The 19,304-nt window shown below is 34.9% G+C and overlaps 1 protein-coding gene across 2 annotated transcripts in view; it reads right to left on the reverse strand.

Annotated features, from left to right (window-relative positions):
* The window catches only part of NEGR1 (neuronal growth regulator 1), a 543,684-nt gene that overhangs the window by 258,732 nt on the left and 265,648 nt on the right, over nucleotides 1–19,304 (reverse strand). For both annotated transcript variants that reach the window (XM_026679346.2, XM_026679345.2), the window contains exon 2: nucleotides 12,438–12,670. In XM_026679346.2, the coding sequence (XP_026535131.1) occupies nucleotides 12,438–12,670 (233 nt within the window). The remainder of the gene's footprint in view (nucleotides 1–12,437; nucleotides 12,671–19,304) is intronic.

A 19,304-nucleotide genomic window follows, 5' to 3' on the forward strand; every position in this document is an offset into this window, starting at 1 on the left:
CTTCAGTTCACATAATTCTCCAGCCAGCGTAGCTGGCTGGAGAATTCTGGGAGTTGAAGCCCACAAGTCTTAAAATTGCCAAGTTTGGAGACCTCTGCTATAAACATTTACAAATTTTCTAAAATTCTAAATGTTTATAGGAATGGTAATAGTTTCATCATTCCTATAAATGAGCTAGCAGTGTGAGGCAGCAAACAAAAAAGCTACTACAATCCTTGATTGTATAAACAGAGACATAGAATCAAAATCACATGAAGTATTAATACTGCTTTATAAAACTTTAGTAAGGCCACACCTGGAATACTGCATCCAGTTTTGGTCACAACATTACAAAAAAGATGTTGAGAGTTTGGAAAAAGTGCGGAGAAGAGCAACTAGGATGATTAAAGGCCTAGAGACAAAAACATATGAAAAATGGTTGTAGGTTTGAGTTTGGCTAGTCTAGAGAAAAGAAAGGTCTGTGTGTGTGTGTGTGTGTGTGTGTGTGTGTGTGTGTGTGTGTGTGTGTGTGTGAGACATGATTGCAATATTCCAGTATTTGAGGGGCTGCCACAAAGAAGAGGAGATCAACTTATTTTCCAAAGCATTGAAGGCAAGACAAGAAACAATGGATGGAAACTAATCAAGGAGAGAAGCAACCTGGAATTAAGGAGAAACTTAATTCCTCGCCTAATAGTGAGGGCATTTAACTAGTAGAACAGCTTGCCTTCAGAAGTTGTGGATGTTTCATCATTATAGATTTTTAAGAAAAGACTGGATAGCCACTTGTCTGAAATTGTATAAGTCTTCTGCCTGAACAGCTCTATTCCAGCTCTATTCTGATTCTAAGTAAAACAATTCTCCTCTTTTAAGTTTAAAATATTCTAATTACTTTATTTTTTAAACATTTGTTTTGTATCAGTAGAATGAGATGGCCAATCAGTTAATGTAATAAGTCCTTCTCTTTGTATGTACTTATGCATGCAAGACACGGAGATACAGGTTTACACATAGTGCTCAGAAACTACACAAGACAGACATTCTTGCTTCATTTCTGCCCCTAACAGAATACCACCTGATTCAATTAATATAGTTCATGTAATTGTACAATGAAGATGACATCAACCAATTCCAAACAGAATGAGGTATCATTAAAGGATTACTTGAAATTGAGTATAAATAAATCTCAGCAGATGACATAGCTCCCCAAATCAACACAGACTGTGGAAACTTAATACTGGACTTCAAGCATCTTGCAGTGTGTGCCTCTCCATTCTTCCTCCAGACTCTGGGTCCTTGGTTTCCAAATGAGATGCAAAAGTTGCTCTCATCAGAAAAGAGGACTTTGGACCACTGAGCAACAGACCAGGTCTGTTTTTCTTTAGCCCAGGTAAGATGTTTCTGACGTTGTTTGTTGTTCAGGAGCGGCTTGACAAGAGGAATACGACATTTGAAGCCCATGTCCAGGATCCGTCTATGTGTGGTGGCTCTTGATGCAGTGACTCCAGCCTCAGTCCACTCCTTGTGAAAGTCCCCAACACTTTTGAATGGCCTTTTCCTGACAATCCTCTCCAGGCTGCGGTCATCCCTGCTGCTTGTGCACCTTTTTCTTCCACACTTTTCCCTTCCACATAACTTTCTATTAATGTGCTTTGATACAGCACTTTGGGAACATCCAACTTCTTTTGCAATTACCTTTTGAGGCTTTCCCTCCTTATAGAGGGTGTCAATGATGGTTTTCTGCACAACTGTCAGGTCAGAAATCTTTCCCATGATTGTGATTCCTACTGAACCAGACTGAGAGACCATTTAAAGGCTCAGGAACCCTTTGCAGGTGTTATGGCTTAATTAGCTGATTAGAGTGTTACACTTTGAGCCAAGAATATTGAATCTTTTCACAATATTCTAATTTTCTGCCATTGTGGATTCGGGGTTTTCATGAGCTATAAGCCATAATCATCTCAATTATGACACATCACAGCTTGAAGTATCTTGTTTTGCATGTAATGAGTCTATCATATATTAGGTTCACCTTTTAAGTTGCATTACTGAAATAAATGAACTTTTGCACAATATTCTAATTTTTCGAGTTTCACCTATATTTCCTCCCATCACTTTCCCAGGATACCATTTTGGATTTTCTTTTTAATGGTAGAAGATTCATTGATAAATGTGAACCATATATCACATTCCATCTATAGCAGAGTAGAGCTCTACTCTTCTTTATCATGTTTATAAAATGGCTTTGATACAAATGAGCTTACTGGTGCTTCCCCCTTCTTTGAACAAGTGATTCTTAAATCATATTACAGACTGCTTTCACTTCCCCTTTTGCAAAACCATTTAGAAGCTGCCTCAGATGTTACCCATGACTGCTTGACACTCCATTCTTTAATCTCTTGTGCTAGGTTTATGGGAAGGTTTATGGACTAAGCAGATGAACCAAATCTCATACTAGGTTTTAGTGGCACAGGACTGTCAAATATTCACTTTACATACTGGAAAGCATATAAGAAGAAGAATGATTTATAGTCACAGACATGACAGCATCCATGTGACAATAATAAAAGAGTATAAATATGCATTTTATAGAATGATTGCCTGTATTTTTTTTATAAATCTTACCAAACTACTTTGCAATCCAATACAAATTTGTTCAGTCGTTCTGGTTTTCTTCATAGAGAAAAGACAAGTTGATAACAGTCGCTGGCATCAAGAAGTTAATTTTATAACAAATTGACATCTCAAGCAGCAGCAATTTAAAAGAGCAATGCTTTGTCAGTTTTAAGTGGGAAGTGGTTGTTGGCATGATTATAGATGTCTTCTACATATTTATTTTGCCCCACTTTAAATAAATTTGTATAAAATTTATCTTGTTAGTCCCCACTACAAGTCCCTCTTGGCCAGATTTAGAAAATAAATTAGTCCTCACAAACATTGTAGAGACTAAATCAATATATTAATATTTATGGAGGCATTAGGGAGGTTTATTAGTAGAAAAGGGCAGCACCCGTTACACTGGAAATGTTGAGCATATTTAATTCAAAAGCATCAATTGCAATGACACACTGAATCCATAAATTGTGTTTACATGTACAAATAAATGAATGCAGATATACAACATAGGAAGGGACCTACATCCTTGGATAGAATCAAAATAAGTCCAATGTAAGCAGAGAGGCTTTGGCTTTCCTGTGCATAACTGTGTTTTTTGTATTTATGTCAGGGAGTTCAATGCTATTCTTCTTGTTTTGTCTGCCATATTTTCCAGATACTGTGAAGGTATCTGGGAATTCAAAACTGGTCTGAATTCACAAACTGTAAAAACATGTAGTATATTGGTTTTATTCTGAAATCTATACCCAAAGATATGAGAATAATAATCTAACCAAGATTCCTGAATGGTTTTCAGTATTGCAAAGGAGATTCTAATTCACTTGAAAAACTGCCTGACTTCTGAAATTTTAAAGATTCAAGCACGCTTATAGCAAAGTTTACATGTAGAAAGCTATATTTAAAAAGCTTTCACAATAACAAAGAGCAGCTATGATTATTTTGTGGAGATGCAAGTGCTAATCTGATCTGAACCTGTGTACTACTAAGCTGAATTTAACACTATAAACAACTAACTGGGAATGCTGTGAAGCATCCACAAACTGTTAATATTGGACAATTGGACATAAATATTTTAGACTAGTGAAAATGTATAGAGGGACTTGTAATAAGTGTTGAAAATGTAATCAAAATCCAGGTACCTTTTATCATATGTGGTGGTCTTGCAAACATGGGAAAACTTACTGGATAAACATAATAATGACAATACAGAAAATATTTAAGATTCAAATATTAATGAAACCTGAAACTTTTCTTTTAGGTATTATGGACAAACTAATCCAAAACAATTTGGGATGCTATTTCTTTATATGGTGACTGCTGAGAGGATTGTATTCGCTAAGCAATGGAAAGGAAAAAGATGCCAACTGTTAAAGAATGGATTTTAAAATTGACTGAATTAGCAGAGATGGTAAAACTAACTGCTTTGATTAGAGACAATGGATTAGACAGTTTTATAAGAGACTGGAAGTCATTTGTGGACTTTCTATATGTTAAATACAATAACAGATGGTTAACAGGGTGATTTGAAGATTAATGCAATGTTGGGATAACTGTTGACTGTTTTTTAAAATTTTTCACATATAAATTATGATTAGATGTTGGGTCAATTTGATCGACTATCAGACCGAGATCACCTCATCTGGAATATTATATTTAATATAATATCCTTGTTAAGTAAGGATGGGAAAGCTTATAAAGATTTGTAGACCTGTTATGTAAGGGGAGGAGAATTTATCAGGATTTTTAAATTTTCTTTTCAGCATCCATCCAGAATGGATTCTTAAATGTTTAATGTTAGATTTATTTAGGTTGTGTTTTTTTGTTGTTAGTTTTGGAAGTCCTCAACTTACCAGCCCAAAATTTATGTTGCTAAATGAAACATTTGTTAAGTGAATTTTGCCACATTTTATGATCTTTCTTGCCACAGTTGTTAAATGAATCAGTCCAGAGGTGATGTTAGTAAGATGGTTGTTAAATGAATCTGGCTCCCCAATTGACGTTACTTGTTAGTAGGCCCCAAAAGTTTCCGGCACATAGCAACCATCATAAATATGAACCAGTTGACAAATATCCAAATTTTGATCACATGACCCTGGGGATGCTGCAATGGATGTAAGTGTCATAAGTCACTTTTTTGAGCAGTCCACACTAAGTGGACTGATGTAAATCACTTGTATAAAGAATGTGTGGAAAAAATATCAATGTTAACATTATAAGTATTTATAACTAGCTCTATACCCATGCTTCGTTACGAAACTATGTGATCGGCCTTAGTTTTTGGGGAGGAAAATAAGGGGAAATAAATTGTGCCTCTGCCTACCAGCATCCATCGGTATTTATCTGGCTAGCGTCCTGTCAGTGTGTGAGACACTTGAGACTGTTTGGAAACTGAAACATGGAAACTGAAACGGTATTTGCTGAGTGAGCAAGAAGGAGACAGCAAGGGCGTGGCTTAGCTCAACTGTTCTGTACTAAAGTTGCTTGGTGCTGTGAAACTGAAACTGAAACTCCTCTCTAAGACGTGGGAAAATACCCGAAGAAACCTAAATACCATATAGATAAAATATTCTCCAGCATGATGTTTGTGTGGAATAAAAATAGATAAGTTGTATTTATGAAGAAACATGGCATCCCTTAAGTCGGTCTACAACTAAGAATCTGTATTTTGCTCTTCTCCATCACTGAGAGATCACAAGTCAGGCAAGTACTTATACAAGGTAGAATCAAACCAGATAATAGAGAGAACTGAAGAAGAAAAGGTTAAGAATTTTTGCTTAACTACTAGCAGACCTCTTACACAGAGATGCACAAAGAAAATGTTTTAGTGAAAGAAGAGAAATATGGTAAAGATAAAAAGCCACTCTGCTAACTTTCTGACTATTGCCCATAGTGGTCAATTGGATAAGAGGCAAAAAAAGCTGGTGCATGCAATGTTGCACCCAACAAGACTGTATATTGTTTATTCTGTTTCAGTAGTGAGTGTTGTATGAAAAGACAACAAACACAATTGCTCTTCTCCTTTGATGCCTGTTAATTTAGTTTGCAGTGAAGACTAAATATTGTGAATTTCTTTTTCCACCTTGAGGTGTTTTTCATGCCAGAAAGCCTCACATTTTTTAAAAGCTACAATAGTGAAGGAGGTAAGGAGCTATCATATGACGTGCATGCATTTAATAATATTTCTAAACTAGTCCAATCACAAGAGCTGTGGTGGCACAGTGGGTAGAATGCAGTATTACAGGCAAATTCTGCCGACTGCCAGCAGTTCGATTCTCAAAGGCTCTAGGTTGATTCAGCTTTCCATCCTTCCGAGGGCGGCAAAATGAGGACCCAGATTATTGGGGGCAATATGCTGACTTTGTAAATTACTTAGAGAAGGCTGTGAAGCAGTATATAAGTCTAAGTGCTGTTACTATTTTAGAAAGAGTCCAAGTGCAGAAGCAAAGACATAATCGAGTTGATCATTTTCATTTGTACCTTATACTGTTATTTATCCTTGCATTTTTAAACAAGCCAGAATGGGCTAATCGTGATTGATATTTCATTTTTATTATTGGATCCCAAGATAGGCATAGCCAGTGTCCCTGAGATATGTTTAATGTATGCAGCACAGAGAAATTCAATCCAGAGGCTTTGAGCTTATTGTTAACACAATGTATTGAATAGTAGATAAAATGGAAGGAATGCTAGAGAATAATACTAGTATTGGAGTTAAAAAGAAATAGATATCACAATTATAAAGAAATATTGCATTCTGAATTTCTCATTGTTAACCTGTGCTTGCATGTGAGGCTTAATTCTGAAAGAGAGGCAATATATCTGGACATTTTTTTCCATTCTGGAGAGTGAATAAGTGGCATTTCCCTCATGTCATGTTAGAGTAACATGTTCTTAGGTCAACAAAGCTCACCTTGTAAGGCAGAAAGAATTTCAAATGTTAAAAGAATCTGTCCATTTTTTCTCTCCATTTTTTTCCTATTTCATGTTTTGTCCAACTGCCATGTCAATCATCTACACACCGTCAATGCAGTGATTTTTTTCTTTTTTTGCTTTCCTTTTGAATCTTCTTTTCCACTCATCAGTATTTCTTTGGTGCTTTCTTCCAATTATATAATTTGCTGTAAATATTTCAGATTCAGGCTGTGGTTCTATATCTACTTACCTTGGAGTAAGCTCTATTGAACTCACTATATTGGATTACACTATGCTTGAATTACTCCAGAAGAAAATATAAATGTGGATTGGGTCACAGTTTATCATATTATTTCCTCTAGCAGACACAGTTACTCAAATGTAGATAATAGTTAGAGAAATGTAAAATGTTAATGTCCAAAAAAAGCAACAACCCCCAATTTTTTCAACAACCAGTTTTATCATCTCAAAATTGGGTTGTCAGAAATATACCTATTTATATCTTTCTGCTGTGTCTTACTGATTTTCTTTTTTCTTTTAGTTTTAAAATAAACATGATTCAGTTTAAGACAATATAAATATGAGTGAAAGCCTAATTTGAGGTTAGGTTTTGTTGGCAAGTCCATATAAATCAGGGCAAGAATTATTCTCTTTAGGTTTTATTACATAAGTTATCAAGCACTTCTTTTGATTAACATTCATATCTATGGTATTGGGCCACATATTAGCCAGCAATGTCAGGCATCAGACTAATGTTTCCAAAGTAAGTCACATTCTGTAACATGCCATAATATACACCCAGGACACAGAGTGAACATCAGTTTATCCTTGTCATTGGATGGATGGATATGGAGGGAGGGAGGGAGGGAAAGAAGGAAGGAGAAAGGGTCTGAAAAATTTGAAACTCCCTCTTTTACAAATAATAGGTTTGGCCTGGTTTAGATAAAACCCTTAGGGCAAAGATATACATTTGAAAATAGATTCATTACTATTTTGTGAAGAATGTGTGAATTAGGTTCTGTTATTTATCCAGGCTACATTTATACCTCTATTTATTCTCCAGGGCAGACAATATTACTGTCTTAATTTGTCCTGTAAGTTTGCAATGTCTTGTTCTTCTTTTTATCCCAAATATCTCCAAAATAAAAATTGAAATAATTATGTTCACCAGAGACAGTGACTCAGTAAAAATGGAATGCACAACATTTTTTGTTCTGATAGTCTTGCCTGTTAACTAGAGCTTAGAGCCTACAACATAATAAAAACAAAAGCAAAACCTAAGTTTGCTTCAATGTAATTTAAATGTAAATAAGATGAATATGGCAGAGATCCATCTGAGTTTTTATGATTTCTCCCCACGTATTTCATATTTTTCCTCTGTTTATTACATTATAATTTAGAATTCAACCACTATTTATTTTTTCATTCAATTATTGACACCCATCTCAAACTTAACTTTAGGTAGCTAACAAAATTTAAAAAAACAAAACAATAAAGACATTTAAAAACAATAAACAATAAATAACAAATATAAGGCAAGTAAGATATAATCAACCAATACAACAACATAACTGAGATACAGGCTCAACCACATAACTTGGGCCCAAGACTCAGCAACAAAACTAGTTTTTTAAGGTCTTACAGAAAGCTTGTCGGGTCAGAGCAAGTCTACCCTCTGAAGGAATGAGGTTCTAGAAAGCAGGCACCATAGCAGAAAAGGCTGCTCCCTAATAGATGGGACTTGGAGCATGTCTTTACTGTTGGATCTCATGGGTAGATGTAACTGGGGAGACTGCCCCATGAATACCCTGGTCCCAGGCTATGAAGAGCTTTGGATATCACTGGTAGCACTTTAGAATGAGTCCAAAAGCATACTGGAAGACAACATAACTTGCAGAACCCAGCCATCATATGTGCCAAGTAAAAGGTGCCAATAACTGCTTGGGCCATTGTAGCTTATGCTTTCAGAGGCTATTCAAAGGCAGCCCTATTCTGAGAGCTATGTGAGGTCTTGGGGCAACAGATTGTAAATCCATATATTAAAGTTTTACTTGTATGAATACACGGAATAAGGTATATTGACTTATGACAGAATGAAAATGCCTGGTTATATTTTTGCTTCTGAAAAATAATCATCATTTGAATATTCACCCTTTCAATAAATGAAAGAAGTCTAATTACCTTTAGAGAATGTGAAGACAGAACTAATGTAATGTAATTTGCCATTTAACACGTGCCATAAAAATACCACTCTTAGAGAAATGTATTCAAGGGTCCTTGTACATTGTGGAATTTGTAAAGCTGTGATGGTTGTGAGCTTAAGTATATGCAAAATATTGTGGGACAATATTCACATCAATACAGTAAATTGTAAAAATATATATTAAAAACACAATTGAACACCTGGAAAAATGCTTTTAGAACTACATATATTATATACTAGGATAAATTCTTCCAATATACTTTTTAAAAAATCATTCATATGACAGCAGTCAAACAATAACTATACTGCTGTTAAAACAAAAAATCAGATATTAGAATCATTGTTTGTTCCATATTTCCATCATCTAGCAATATTAATAAATCAATGACTTCTGTCAATATCTATATCCTTAACCAAGGGACCTGAAGTAAAAGTTCCAAGGGTATTTGTCAGTATTTATCAAACAAACATGCCCGTAAACAGTGGTGATAAACACTGTTCTTTAATAAAATGACTACGATATATAGTACTAGTTCATATAACAGTAGCAAGCTAAGAAGGATTAGCCCTGTCATCTGAAGTACAAAAAAATATCTTAGTATAAAAACCTTTTGTTGAAAATCTGGAAAATCATAGTGAGTAAAGTGGATGATATCAGATGAAATGAACCAATGATCTGACTTAGGATACAGCATCAAATATATTACTGATAGTTATCCTTGTAAGCCCCCAGATTTTATTACAAGATAAATGCTACTAAATAAACAAAGTGATCTTTCTTCATTCATTTATCTTTTTATCTTTTGTAAAAAAAATGCAAGGTATTTCTAATCTGATTTTCTTTGTTTGTACTTTATTGGGGCTTAAATACAGAAATCTGAAGTGACAGCATAAAAGGACATTTTAGAAAAAGATAGGCAGCAATCAAATGGCCAAGCCAATTTGGAACTGCAGTTGGTGTGATAAAAGGCTTCCTTCATTTCATTGCTAATTCCTGAACCACCTATCTCTTAAAATAGTTAATCAGGGCATAATCTCTGAGGTGGTTATTGACACAAAATGGTGCTTTGTTATATAAAATGTACAGAAGCTTCAATGGTGATAAGTGTGATAAAAGTTCTGGGACTTTCTAACTATTCAGTTTCATTGAATCTGAAACCTACCTACAGAAATTATCAAGTTCAAATGTGCACCTGAACTTGTGTTGCCAGGACAAGGATGAAAGAGTTTTCTAAAAAACTGTGTTTGACAGAATGCTTTTATGTTTTTGGTTTTTTTGTAAATTTCCAAGAAACACTGTTTTCAGTTACATTTATGTTCTTTTCTTTGACCCTGGTTACAATAATAATAATATCTATCAAATTCCTTGTGTGTCCAATCAAACTTGGCCAATAAAGAATTCTATTCTATTCTATTGAACTTTATTAATACTTGCAGGAAATGACTTGAATGCTTATTTGTTTCCATAAAAAGATACAGGAAGAACTTTGATTACCAAAATAAATACTCGTCTGAGCTGCCTACATCAAGTTGCCATTTTCCCTACAAGACTGTAATTGTCGTTATTTTCTAGTTTCTGAAAGAAAAACATATTCATTTCCTCTGAATCTTATCTGCAGTATTTTCAGATTGCCATATCCATTTCAGAGAATGGTTTTTTTCAACAAAGGTCCACTATTTTGACACGATTTTCTTTTGTCTACTGCCATCAGTAAAAGCATGGGATACTATTGTATTCTTGCTTTTCTGCTCACAATTGATGGAATCACATACCAGGCATTTTTAATACTTTGAACATTGTCTGGTACAAAGCATCTTTTTCTTAGGGTTTGGGGCAGCAATTTGGTACCTTTCAGACATATGGATTTCATTTCCCAGAATTCTCAGCATACCCATTAAAGTGGAAGAATTCTGTGAAGCAAAGTGCTTGCATTCAGGGCGTGTCAATGTCAGAATAACTGATTTTTTCCCATCCTCCAATATCTTCTTAGTGTAGGCTGTATGTATTTCTTTTTAATGGTTTATTAGACACTGAGGTGAATTTCATTTTGGAAGTGGAAAAAGCAGACTTATGCAGAGGTGATGCTACCAAGGATCACTATTTGAGAAGAGACATTATAAAACAGAGATGAGTTAATGTGCCTGGGAGAAAAGCTTCACCAGACCCAAAACAGGATACAACTAAGCTAAGCATAGATCAAAAGCAAATATGACCTGGTTCATATAGTACCTTTGAAATTTGGTTATGCTTAGCATGTTGCCTGAATGACGTGACATTGCTGAAATGGTCAAGGTAGAAAACTTTAACAAAATATCAACTCCTCTCTTAACTTGGAACGGCTTTTACTTCAGCTACTCTATAGCACTCTCATTTGGGGGTTATTTTTTTTTAAAGTAACACCAGCTGCTGGCCAATTCATTGATGGTTGGAATCTGGCTGGGGAAAAGAGGCACAACCACTTCAGGAACAGTTTATGTGATAGTCTGTGTTGCAGTTCATGAATAAATACTTAATCCACTGCTACATGTAAAACACAGCCAATATACAAGTTTCTCTGAATATATAGGCCATCCTTTTTCTTTACCTTCAGCCATATGATGTATATGTTTACTACAAACATTCTGTGCTTCAGTTAACTATAAAGCCAGAGTCATATATCAATTATGGTAGAAAATATTAGATCTATTATATATTTGAAGTACTGGTTAATCAAAAAAGCAGAATGGCAAATGTAATGCATAGAGACCGGGGGGGCGGGAAAACACTTTTCTTACTTAAGTAATGTTTCGAGATGAAGCTAGGAAATATCGCAGTAGTCAACAGAAAACTTCAGCAAATAATCTAATTTACTACATACATCTCTAATGGAGAAAAATGGGATAGCAATGTTGGCTGTAAGGGAGAGACAACAGACTGAAAATAATTTATATTTTTACTTTGTACCTCTACTAAAATAAGGAGCTGAACTGAGAAATTCACTCTACTTTTGCATTCTTTTGATGAAATAAGAGATTCATAAGGTAGACAAGGGAGGACATCTCACACTGCAAGTTAAAGTAGATGCAAAAGAAAAAGATAAAACATCAGGGTTGTTGTAGAGTGATGCTGAACTGAACAGCAAGAAAGAATAGGACTCATTTAATCCAAATTCATAATTTGGAAATCATTATGGATATAAATTATTTTAATTTGTAACTAAAATGTTGAATAAGGTCTACAGTAAGCTTGGCTGAAAATAATTCAATTAAAAAAAAGTATTAGAGTAAAAGGGGATATTTATCTTCAATTCTTTTTCTGCTGCTTGTTTCATAATGGTATCTAGCTGTGCCAAACTAATAGGATTATGTAAGAGGAAACATTTTAACAAACTGGTGCATATTTCGTGCAGGGAACAACAAACAAAATCTTTTTCTTAATGGGAGTTCTGATTACAATTCTAATTTTTAAAGTTAGAATACATGACATCTCTTAATTTTAATAGATACCACACATCTTTCTGCAAACACAAATCAATCCTCCCCATCTCTTTTTCACAAAACATTCATACTCCCACACATTTTGATGTGTGTTTGTAAGTGACTACAATTATGCCAACTGTATTTTAAATTCATGGCATCAAAAAAAAAGAAGAAGCTACAAATGAGTTAATGATCTGTTACAATCAGATGCCAAATCTATTCTATCTATAAAAATTAATTAAAATTTAGAAAATGGAATCACTTATACCTTTCACAGTTAAGTACACCTGCATGGTTCTGGGCGTGTGTTGGGTCTGCACTGAACAAGTATATAGACCATCATCTGACACATCCACATTCTGTATCTGGAGACTGTATTCCCTTTTATTTGCTGTTGCAATTGAAACTCGAGGATCTACTGACCACTTGTCTCCTCCTGCAAAAATAATACTTGATCGATTCAACCAGGCACCTTTTGAAGCTCCATCTTCCAAGTAACATCTGTAAATTTTAAAAAAGAAGATGCAATTAATAAAATGACCTTAGTTATCTAGAAAATACATTTTTAATGTTATCCATGACTTACATAGTTGTGAAATGATATTTTTCTAGTATAAAGAATGGCTACATTAAGATTTGCCACTAATATCTGATTTATGAATATTTCTGGGAATTTTGTGATTTCCTCCTTTGAATAAATATCCCAAAGACTTTGAAGTAAATTTTTTAAAAAAATCTCTAGTAACAACATTTCATTGTGCATCCTTGTTTTTTAATGACAGAGAAATACAGATATTTGAAATTCTTAACATCAATTAGAGTGATTTTTTTAATGTATTAGGCTTGTGCAAGTCATTGATGAGATATTACAATACAAACTGACTATTATTTTGTTCTTCTGAAAAAGATCCCAAAGAAATACAAGCAACTAATCAGCCATGAACCAAGACTTCAAAAAAACTTTTCACATTTTCCAAATATATTTTCTTGTCTATTCTCAGAACCAAAATATTAGAATAAGCAGTTTTCCTATCTGATTCACTATTTATTACTCACATTTGTTATAATAATATGTGCTAAGAGCATATTCTTTTAAAAAAAACTTTAAAATTGGCAGAGAAGATAGATTTACCAGTACCTCAATGGTAGTGATTTAGTAATTTCTATAGAAAATGATGACATTTTTGTATATTTCTTATTTCATCTAAAATAACTTTTTGATAATTAGAATACTACAATACAAAATTAAATACAATATGGAAATTCTATTCATATTAATGGCGCCAATACATCTTAGGAAGAACAATAAATGTGTCAGACTTCTGTTTCTCTAAGCTTTTGAAAATGTTCCCTCACAGATTGAAGAGTGGTTCTTTTAAATAAGCACAGTACATATCACAAATGAAATACACATCTATTGGAAAAGGTTTGACAGAATATCTACACAGTCCCTTAGGGGTTGAAACACCATGCTGAAAATTGCTACAAAATCCCAAGCTGATTTCAACAGGGTAAGTCACTGCCAACAGTACGAAACTAATCAGTTCAAAAATAAGGAACAAGATATCTCACAGAATCTAATTTACAGCCACTTTCATTCTCATGCTGAAACAAAAGCACAAGGAGTCCTCATAGATTTGTATTAAAAATGACCAGATCTCCATATTTATTTAAAGATATACAGCCAGATTTCTAACATTTTAAAGTAACTGCATAGTATTATTCATATACGATTAAAGCATGACTGTTATTCAGAAGTTATGAGGCACTTCATTGTCTTTTGAGAAACCTATTCATATATTTAAAATTAAGGAGGTTTCTCACAGCAAATTAAAAATAATTTCTTGTTGGGGGACACTCAGCCAGCAGGGAAGAAAACTCAAACAAAGGATTAGCCTGGAATTAATATGCAGCCACAGGAGATTTTGGACTAACTCTCCCTAAGCTCCACAGAACCTTACTTATCTGTACCCAAGAGAAGGTAAGCAGTCTGGAGATATTCCCGTATTACTGGCAGAATACAATAAATAGTTAGCTTGGAACCTATATGCATGGAACTGGTTGTTTGTACCTGACATTTCTAGCATGTTGTAGAAATATATAAAATGGCTTAATGTAAAATACCTATTCTGGATCTACTCAGAAGGAAGACCCTTATACATCTTGTGTTTAATCCCAATAAATTGTATTACCTGCTTCTATCTTGAAAGGCTCCCTCTAGTACCAGCCATTCTGGCTTCACCAAATATTACAAAGGAATGTGTCATTAGTGTTCCTGTTCAAGTCCTCAAGTCCTACTATGGTGTCTCATCATGAAAAAGGGCTCCTGGGAGGGACAATTAAAGTACTCTGGGATTTTATGTCAAGAAGATATATTCTTTGCAGAGACACCCAGGACATAAAACTGTCCAGCAGTGGCTATATTGACCAGCAGCAATAAGGGAGGATTGTGAACGAACATCTCAGTGACAATGGCAAAGGCATCACTGGATACTTTGAGGGAGATGGCAATGGTGAACTACTCCTGTACTGTACCAAATTAATTATATGGGCAGACAAGATAAAATTATATAGTGATGATATAGTGCTGAGTAATAGTCCACAACATACTTCTGAGGAAGAACTGAAGATCCTTCAGAGTATTAATGGTATATATGATGTGACTAGATTAAAACCCTTTGGGATGTCTAATGTCTAAGGAAATGCAAATTCAAAGCTGTAGAGAAACAACTACAGTGGGAACATGGGAAGTAGGGAGAATGAGCATGGAAAAATGTCAACATAGACATATGGTTTACTATTAACGACACCAAAACCAAAGAAGATTTTTAAAGCATTGCTTTAAAAATTGGGAAGGATATAACTAAGACATTATTTGGATACAGTGCATTTTATGACCAAATAATACCCATTAGATTTCACAGACTACCCGAATTATTATTATATTAACTAAGCTCATACTCCAACCACTGATGCAGAAAAAGAAGAATTTGACAAGTTAATAGTCAAATTCAATCTCAAATCTACAGAACATGCACACAAGATGTGCTGTGATTAGAAACAGGAATGCCAAAGTTGGAAACACTAAAGAGGAAAATGTAGTTGGATTGTATGGAAAAGAAACAGAAAGAACCTAGGAAACAGAAATGACAGAGGGAAAGAGTGTATACATTTCTGCTAGATTTCTTATTGCTATTATAGGTCCTCACTTAATGAACCTAATTGGGACCAGCAACTCAACATCACTCAACATCACTCAAAACTAGGCATGCACGCCCCTAACTACCTCTATTCCAACCACAACTGGCCTTAAATGCAAGCTACTCAATGCAAGAAGCCTTGTAAATAAAATACCTGAATTTATCCTCTTACTAAATACAGCTAAATTCAATATTGTATTTGTCTGTGAAACATGGGTCAATGCATCTCTCCCTGACTCCATTACCACAGTAAGTCACTATCATGTTTACTGATCAGATCGTGAAATCCGTAGAGGAGGTGGTGTTGCTATCTTCTATAAAAAGTCCCTACATCTAAAAAACATCCAAGTTACCCAGGAGCTTGCTATTCCTGAGACCATCGTCTGTGAACTGTCCTTAAATATCACATTTCGGTTCTTACTATGTTACAGAGCCCCTGATTATGACATTGAACATGCAAACAAGCTAAATACACTACTAACATGGGCAGCATCCTGCCCACACGCTTTTATCTTTCTTGGTGACTTCAATCTACCTCATATTAACTGGACCCTTAACGAATGTACAACTAAACCCACACATGCAATCTTCTACAATGCAGTAACAAATCTGGGACTAGAACAACTAGTAACCAACAACACTAGACTTAACAACTGCCTTGATCTCATCTTCTGCAATAGTTTGAATTCAATTTATGGAATACAAATTAAAGAACCTTTTTCCAACAGTGACCACAACATGATTGACTTTTGTCTCAACAAACGTCCACACAAAAATCATCACAAAGTCAAAAAAGTCATCAAACTATATGTACCATTAACAACTCCCAAAACCAGAAAAAACAAATTACCCAAAACAATAAGGAAGCTTCAATCCAAAAAGAAATCACTTTGACGGAAAAACAAATCTGATCAGGTTGCCAACTTCAAAAGCCGATACAAAAATTTATGCCACCAGATAAAAACAGAATGTACCAATTATCACATTAAACAAGAAGAAAACCTTCTATGCACCAATTCCACCCACACTTTCTACAATTTTGTAAACAACAAACTAAAAGACTCAAGGTCCATCCCACCCCTGAAAGGACCTAATGGTAAAGACTGCAATGATGACACTATTAAAGCCAACCTCTTTAACACATTCTCAGTATTTGTAAACAGCAATGGATCATGCCCAGTATTTCTTAGTTGAACCACAGACAACTACAATGATACATATCAATACATATCAATTTTACAGAAGACAATGTTGAAAAAGCACTATGCAATCTAAAACCATCTCTATCTATTGGACCGGATGGAATATGTGCCCACTTCTTAAAAAAGCTACCCACTGCCATAGCCGAACTTCTAAGCATAATCTTTGAAAAATCTTTCAGGAGCAGCTCCTTGCCAAAACTATGGTCACAAGCCATGGTCATCCCCATCTTCAAAAAGGGAGACCCCAGCCTAGTTGAAAATTACAGACTAATCTCTTTATGCTGCGTCACCTGTAAAGTCATGGAATCAATTATTAACCAATCCATCATCCTCCACTTAGAAACAAAAAACCTACTCTCTAATAAACAATTTGGTTTCAGGAAAAAAAAAACTTTCATGTAATCTGCAATTCTTACACTGCAAAAACATATGGACTACACAACTCGATCAGGGCAAAGCAATAGACACAATCTACATAGACTTCTGTAAAGCCTTTGATCCAGTGGTACACGACAAACTACTCCTAAAACTAAAATCTTATGGTCTCTCTGGACACCTGCCTAACTAGATAGAAGCATTCCTGTCAAACAGACAACAAATGGTCAAAATTGGGAGCGTCCTATCAAATTCTGTACCTGTCAACAGTGGTGTCCCCCAATGCAGTGTTCTAGGATCAACTCTTTTCATATTCTAGATAAATGATCTCTGTGATCATATCAAGGGCAACTGCGTTCTCTTCGCTGATGATGTAAAGCTATTCAATACCATAGACAATACTGCTACCCTTCAAAAAGATCTTGACTATGTATCAGAATGGTCAAACAAATGGCAACTTCAAATCTCAACAAATAAATGCTCTCTCCTACATATTAGCAAAAATAAAAAAATAAAAATCAGAAAATAAAATACAAGCTGAATAGTCAAGACCTTGTTGATGATCCAAACTCTGTCAAGGATCTTGGAGTACTCATCTCAAATGACCTAAGTGCTAGAGCCCACTGTAACTACATAGCCAAAAAGGCATTAAGAGTTGTTAACCTAATCTTACGTAGCTTTTTCTCTGGTAATATTACACTAATAACTAGAGCATACAAAACATTTGCTAGACCAATACTCAAATACAGCTCATCAGTCTGGAAACCACATTACGTGTCTGATATTAACACAGTTGAGAAAGTCCAGAAATATTTCACAAGAAGACTTCTCCACTCCTCTACTCGTTGCAGAATATTTTATGCCACCAGACTCGAAATTTATTTTTCTTATATGTATCCTTGTATTCATAACTATGTTTTTACTTATACCTATTATCTTGTAAGCAATTGACAAATAATAAATAAATAAATAAATAAACTCTATTCTAAAGTTACTAAGTGAGAAATCACATGACTATGATTGTGCTTTCCAGCTGGAAAGATGCAATACTACTCAGTTTCACACTTTTGGCTTTTGTTTGCCCCTAACCACTATCTCATCCTTTGGAATGTCTGAGTGCCCGTTTATTGTCTTGTACACAAAAAATAAATGCAACTATGCTGGCAGCTCTGGAACATGGGCACACTATGCAAACAGCTTATTTCCTTGAAAATCTTTCCTCTCCAATCTCTTTGATCTGTGGGAGAAGTGTGAGAGAAAAAAAAGCAAGCAAGCAACAGGGAATTGTAGGCAATTTCTTGTTCATTGGCTCTTTTCAGCTGCCTATGCAATTGCATTGTTTTTTATATGTAGAAGAGTTAACCGCTTATTCTCTTGCAATTCCTTGCTCTGCAATCTCTCTGCTCTGCAAGGGAAGAGGAGAGAAAAATACAGGTCAGGAATAGAACAATGCATTCCAACTGTAATAGCAATCATGTCCCTGAGGAATGCTGTGAAAATGCTAAATAGGCCATAAGGTTACCTTTACATACTATTTGTACAATTTCCAACTCAAAGCAACCCTTATATACATGGACAACACCAGGTAGAATACACTGAAATGAAGCTGCTATATCTTTGGTAAAAGTATGTGGAAGTGCTCAGTTACAATAATAAAGATGTTGCCAAGGAATGAATATGAAACACACCACAAACTGTTCCTGTGTAAGCATTTCCACGATATGGTTTTGAGCACATTCCCACCATTTTCAAGGAGAACACAAAAAAGGGTTTTGAACTCTTGAACTTAAGTGATAGGAAACCAGAGAAGCTCTAGAATGAAATCAAAGAAATTGTTAAAATAAGCGTGAAAAGACTTTTTACTGCCAAACACCAGTAAAAAGAAGAAAGCCAACTGGATAGCAAAAACATAATAAAAATGTGAAGAGAAGAACAAAAGCCAAGGGCAAGAAAGACAAAAATATCACAAAGGAACTTAATAAAGCTTTTCAGACAGCAGTTGCCAGAGACAAGAAGTAGTATTACAATGACATCTGTAAAACATCAAACATGGAAAGAGACATAGAAAAACAAGGCAAATATTCTAAAATCTCTCTGAACTCAGAAAAAGGTCCTAACTTTGAATTAGCATGCCAAAGGACCCAATGAATAGACAGTAACTAGTTCAAAGATCGAAGAAAGATGGAAAAAGAGTACTGAAAAAAGATGAAAAGAGAGCACTGAAATTCTACACAGTAAATACGTGAACACCCAAGATACCTTAGAATGCATTCCCTCCTTAAAAGAACCTCTGGCATCAAAAGAGGAAGTTAGATACCCACCCTAGTCATTACTAAGCCAGATAGTTATAGGAATTGA

The sequence above is a fragment of the Notechis scutatus genome, chromosome 3 (genome assembly GCF_049901735.1).
Source record: "Notechis scutatus isolate UNSWTSFEM ecotype Mainland chromosome 3, rNotScu1.2, whole genome shotgun sequence".
In the NCBI taxonomy this organism is placed as follows: domain Eukaryota; kingdom Metazoa; phylum Chordata; class Lepidosauria; order Squamata; family Elapidae; genus Notechis; species Notechis scutatus.